Source organism: Oncorhynchus mykiss, chromosome Y (assembly GCF_013265735.2).
Source record: "Oncorhynchus mykiss isolate Arlee chromosome Y, USDA_OmykA_1.1, whole genome shotgun sequence".
NCBI classification, from domain to species: Eukaryota; Metazoa; Chordata; class Actinopteri; order Salmoniformes; family Salmonidae; genus Oncorhynchus; species Oncorhynchus mykiss.
In genome coordinates, this window is record NC_048593.1 from 29939901 (window position 1) to 29945645 (window position 5745).

At 41.1% G+C, this 5745-nt stretch overlaps 1 protein-coding gene across 1 annotated transcript; it reads left to right on the forward strand.

The window, feature by feature from the left end:
- Positions 1–406: 406 nt before the first annotated feature.
- On the forward strand, positions 407–1085 carry LOC110509996 (phospholipase A and acyltransferase 4-like; the record flags this gene model as incomplete). The annotated part of the gene is made up of 2 exons (XM_021591256.2): positions 407–521; positions 784–1085. Coding segments are annotated over 2 exons (417 nt in total), but the record flags the coding sequence as incomplete, so codon positions are not given.
- Between the last annotated feature and the right edge of the window lie 4660 nt (positions 1086–5745).

Consider the following 5745-nt stretch of genomic DNA (forward strand, 5'->3'; position numbering starts at 1 on the left):
GTCAGAGATCAGTGTTTACTACCCAAAATAGACTGTGAAAATCCAATTAATGGCTTGATCCACTGTAGCCTAAGCAACACACGCTTTAGGTTAGCATGTCTGTTTTAATCAACAGGGGAGCATATTGCAAGTATGAACTTTTTTCACATGCTGGATAACTACAGTATACGCAAGAACAAATCAAAACCTGGATATGTTATGTTTTTGTCACAATCTTATCAAAAGGAATGACATTGTCCCAGTAATGGTAAGTCAGTAACAACGTGCAGTGTATTTGACTTGATGACAGACCTGCTTTGGTATTTTTGTTGTGCTTGTGGGGTAATCTTTGTCAAATACTGAATTAACATTGAATATAGACTTGTTTACTAATTGCCAGTTGTAATGTAAAAATCTGATATTGTGTTGTCAATATCAAACAAAGCCTCAACCTGGGGACCTGATTGAGATATTCCGGGGGACCTATCAGCACTGGGCCTTGTATGTTGGAGAAGGCTACATCGTCCACCTCTGTCCCCCCAGTAAGTACAATTTGGTCCTGATCTTTAATACTGGATGTCATTTCACAGAGAAGCCTATAAAGTACATGTTTAAGGGATTCAAGGACCTAGAAAAGATATGCTTATGATTATGTTTATAAAATCGTATATATACTCTATCAGAAAAACATAGTACACATCACTGATCTGATTCTGATACCCTCCTAAGATTTTCCTTTCTGCTCTTTCCTCCACTCTCACGTGTCCCTGGCTCATCCCACTTATCCTATCTCCCCTACCTAAGCTGAGGCAGCTGGGGCTGGTGCCTTTAGCCTAGTGTCTGTGTTGTGTGACACAGCCGTTGTGACCAAGGAAAGCCTGGAGGAGATAGTGGGGAAGGACAGGTTCCTTGTCAACAACCTGCTGGATGGCAAACACAAACCCCGGAGTGTTTATGACATACTGAGGGATGCCCGCAGCCTGCTGGGCCTGGAGATGCCTTACTGCATCCTGAGGGGAAACTGTGAACACTTTGTCACAGAGCTGAGATATGGGAAGGGAGAGTCCCGGCAGGTGTGTGTGCTGACAATCATGATATCCTTCTAAGGATATCATAACATATCCTGTGATGTTGGTAAAGCAATACTTTTGGTCTATGCCTTGGTTTATTGTTTCTGCCAGTTGCCAAGCTGGACTAATGGGCTCCCGAGTGGCACAGCGGTCTAAGGCACTGCATCTCAGTGCAAGAGGTGTCACTAGACAACCTGCTTTGAATCCAGGCTGTATCACAACCGGCCGTGATTGGGAGTCCCATAGAGAGGCGCACAATTGGCCCAGCGTCGTCCGGGTTTGGCCGGTGTAGGCTGTCATTGTAAATAAGAATTTGTTCTTAACCGACTTGCCAGGTTAAATAAAAATGTATTCAGTTTAGGAACAGTTGACCTGACCAAGGAGACTAGTCAGATAATCAGACACTACCTTGTAAAATGGGAGATGCATGTTACATATTAAAGCCCACATGGCTGCGTTTAGACAGGCAGCCCAATTCTGATATTTTTTCCACTAATCACATCAGATATTTACCCATCAGAGCTGATCTATTAATGGGGAAAAAAATCAGAATCATTCTGTTTAGGACATGAGGTCTCTATTTGCATTTGAAAACAAGTTTATTTGGGGATAGGTGTTTCTCATTGGTTAGTGGTTGCTGTTATGATCTAATCTCTTTTTGCAGGTATATTATGCTCTGGGCGTAGGTGTTAGAGCAGTGGCGATTGGCATGAAGGCCCTGAATGCAGCATCAAACATCTCTTGTGTGAAGTCAAAACAAAAGCGGATACTCCTTTGAACCTTCGAGTCACCTTCCTCCGTCTACCTCTGGGGTGAATGCAGAGACAGCGGAACAATTTTTTTTGACAGGGGGTATAATTCCCGACATTTGGTAGGCTATTTGTAAATCAATTAGTCTAAAATTAGACACATGCATTTTCTTTTCTGCCCTTTGCTTACTAGTTGCCCCCTAGAACAGGGTTTCCCAAACTTGGTCCTGGGGCCTCCCCCCGGTGCACATTTTGTTTTTTGCCCTAACACTATACAGCTGATTCAAACAATCAAAGCTTGATTATAAGTTGATTATTTTAACCAGCTTTGTAGTGCAAGGGCAAAAACCAAAACGTGCACCCGGGGGAGGGGGTGGCACCAGGACCACATTTGGGAAACCCTGCTCACCAGGATAATGTCATAAATTTATAGAATTAATGTATACATTTCTAGTTGACAGTGTGCCTCTTGTGAAAGATAAAATATTGTACTTGCTAATCTTATTGATTGGCCCTCTTTAGGAAAACTACAGGAGATTGAGTGCCTGTTGTCCTATGTATTGTTACAGACAGTGTAGGTCTAAATATGTGGTGTGGTGTGATTCCATGCATGATTGTTGACAGATTGTACATTAATTTCTTAATGTTTGTTTTATTGACACATGAAAAGGTAGCTTTTTATCTAATCACATTAAACTGTATGATGGTGAATCAAATGTCATTTTCATTCTTCTGATTGGTGAGTCTTCAATTTTGTTAATTAAAAACTACACCTTTGGTATGACTACAGTACATATTTCTAATTTAGAGGACCCTTCACTACACACATTATAGCCGATGATGTGGATGTGGATTAAGGCAGCCCCCCGCACCTCTCTGATTCAGAGGGTTTGGGTTAAATGCTGAAGACACATTTCAATTGAATGCATTCAGTTGTACAACTGACTAGGTATCCCCCTTTCCGTGCCCAGAGCCTTCTATTTATTTGTAAATAGGCTTGTGTTCATTACAATGAAAACATTCAAGACAAAAATGTTTATTTTGGTCCAATATTTAGAATCTTGGTTCTTGATGTTTCTGTGATGTCATAGCTGGAGAATATGAACATTCTATTACCTTCAGACAGATCCACACTTCATCACAGTAGGTGTGCTGACAAATTACAAGTTGGGACAATTTTATCCAGTCCAAGAATCTGTATCATTGTGCAAGTGTCGGTCTAGGTCTCTCAAGAGTGGGCCACCAGTAGTCTGTGACATGGCAGAAAGTGGTGACCTCTTGGAGAATGTAAACTATGTTCCGTTTCTCCTTTTACACACAAATCAATTCACACATACATAAATAGTAAATGTCTTACAATCTGCTGGACAAAGACAATGCTTTACAAATATGATCATATAATGAATGATATGTATGATATTTATCCTAGATCCAGTTACTCATTATCCTTATTTTATATTCAATTACAGAAAATGCTTGTTCTCATCTCATCCATTTTGTGAGCAGGGCAACACCTCCGCTTTGATGGCATGGCTGTTTTCCCTGTCTGTGTCAAAGAGAGGGCTGTACACAACCATGTCGCTGCTCCTCTGCATCTTTCAGCTAGGCCTACTGGTCGCTGATGTCATCCTGCACTTTGTTATCAAGGACAACAGCTTTCCAAGCCAGCACCACACAGAAGCCATACTGGTGGCTACTTCTCATTTGATAATTATCATTGATAGAGGTTTTATGAAAATGGAGATATTTTGTCTGGGTATTGATATCAGGTTGATATTAAGACAATCCCTGATATATATTTTTTTACTCAGTTGTTTCAGGTGGTGAGTTTCTACTGGTCACTGATGGGCTCAGTGTATTCACTCCAAGCAGGAAATCGCAAGATGGGCTTCATTGCCCTACTGTCAGTCTGTGAGTCAATCAATGTCTGCATGGTCATCACTCCTAATTTTAGAGATACAGATCTTATTTGTTTTGCATGCCCCAGTTACTGTTTGACATGAGCGCCTTCATTTCTCTCTTTTTTCTAGTTTTTAACTTGGTCATTTTCATCACTCGCTTCTGTTATGAGTTACTTATGATCCAGTACAGAAGAGAGCAGTTCTGAAAACAATAAATTAATCACCTTAACCTCAGGAAACAGAGACCACTTGCAAGGGTCATCGTTATTTCTCAGAGGACATGTTGCCATGTGAAAATTATCAGTATGACATGATATAAGGCCTACAAGTGTGTGTTCATAGATAAATAAAGTATTTACAGATATTTTAATTGAGAAATATGTGAATAGTATAGAAAAACGTAATGGGTGTTTTGTATGTCTGCTTTATCAAAAGCATATATTCCTCAAAAACTACATATTGTTACACTGACAGAATTGCCTTCTGCAGAGTAAGCATCAGCAAGAGAGATGTTTGTTCCTCAAATAATTGAACGTGTTTAATGTCACTTGGAGAAAAGTGCAGAGATATATAATAACAGCAGACTGATATAGGTGGTGTAGAATTTGATTTCAATACAGAAATGTGACTTCTCAAACATATACACAGTGCATTCGGAAAGTATTTAGACTCCGTGTCTTTTTCCACATTACAGCCTTATTCTGAAATTGGTTAAATAAAAACAATTCCTCAATCTACACACAATACCCCATAATGACAAAGCCTAAACCGTTTTTAGATTTCTTTGCTAATTTATTAAAAGATAAAAAACAAATACATTATTTACATAAGTATTCAGACCCTTTGCTATGAGACTCGAAATTGAGCTCAGGTGCATCCTGTCTCCATTGATCATCCTTGAGATGTTTCTACAACTTGAGTGGAGTCAACCTGTGGTAAATTAAATTGATTGGACATGATTTAAAAAAGGCACACACCGGTCTATCCCATAGTTGACAGTGCACGTCAGAGCAAAAACCAAGCAATGAGGTTGAAGGAATTGTCTGTAAAGCTCAGAGACAGAATTGTGTCGAGGCACAAATCTGGGGAAGGGTACCAAAAAAGTTCTGCAGCATTGAAGGTACCCAAGAACACAGTGGCCTCCATCATTCTTAATTGGAAGAAGTTTGGAACCACCAAGATTCTTACCAGAGCTGGCCGCCCGGCCAAACTGAGCAATCGGGGGAGAAGGACCTTGGTCAGGGAGGTGACCAAGAACCCAATGACCACTCTGACGGAGCTCCTCTGTGGATATGGGAGAACATTCCAGAAGGACTACCATCTCTGCAGCCCTCCACCAATCAGGCCTTTATGGTAGAGTGGCCAGAAAGAAGCCACTCCTCAGTAAAAAAAAAGGCACATGGCAGCCCGCTTGGAGTTTGTCAAAAATGAACCTAAAGGATTCTCAGACCATGAGAAATAAGATTCTCTGGTCTGACAAAACCAAGATTGAACTCTTTGGCCTGAATGCCAAGCGTCACAACTGGAGGAAACATGGCACCATCTCTATGGTGAAGCATGGTGGTGGCAGCATAATTTTGAGCGGCAAGGACTTGGAGACTCGTCAGGATCTAGGGAAAGATGAACGGAGAAAAGTACAGAGAGATCCTTGATGAAAACCTCAGACAGGGGTGACGGTTCACCTTCCAACAGGACAACAACCCAAAGCACACAGCCAAGACAATGCATGACTGGCTTCAGGACAAGTCTCTTAATGTCCTTGAGTGGCCCAGCCAGAACCCAGACCGATGAAACATCTCTGGAGAGACCTGAAAATAGCTATGCAGCAACCCCCCCCCCCCAATCCAACCGGGACAGAGCTTGAGAAGACCTGCAGAGATGAATGGAAGAAACTCCCCAAATACAGGTGTGCCAAGCTTGTACCCAAGAAGACTCAAGGCTGTAATCAATGCCAAAGACCCTTCAAACTACAGCGTAAAGGGTCTGAATACATATGTAAATTTGATTAGTTTATTTTTAATACATTTGCAAAAATGTCTAAAAACC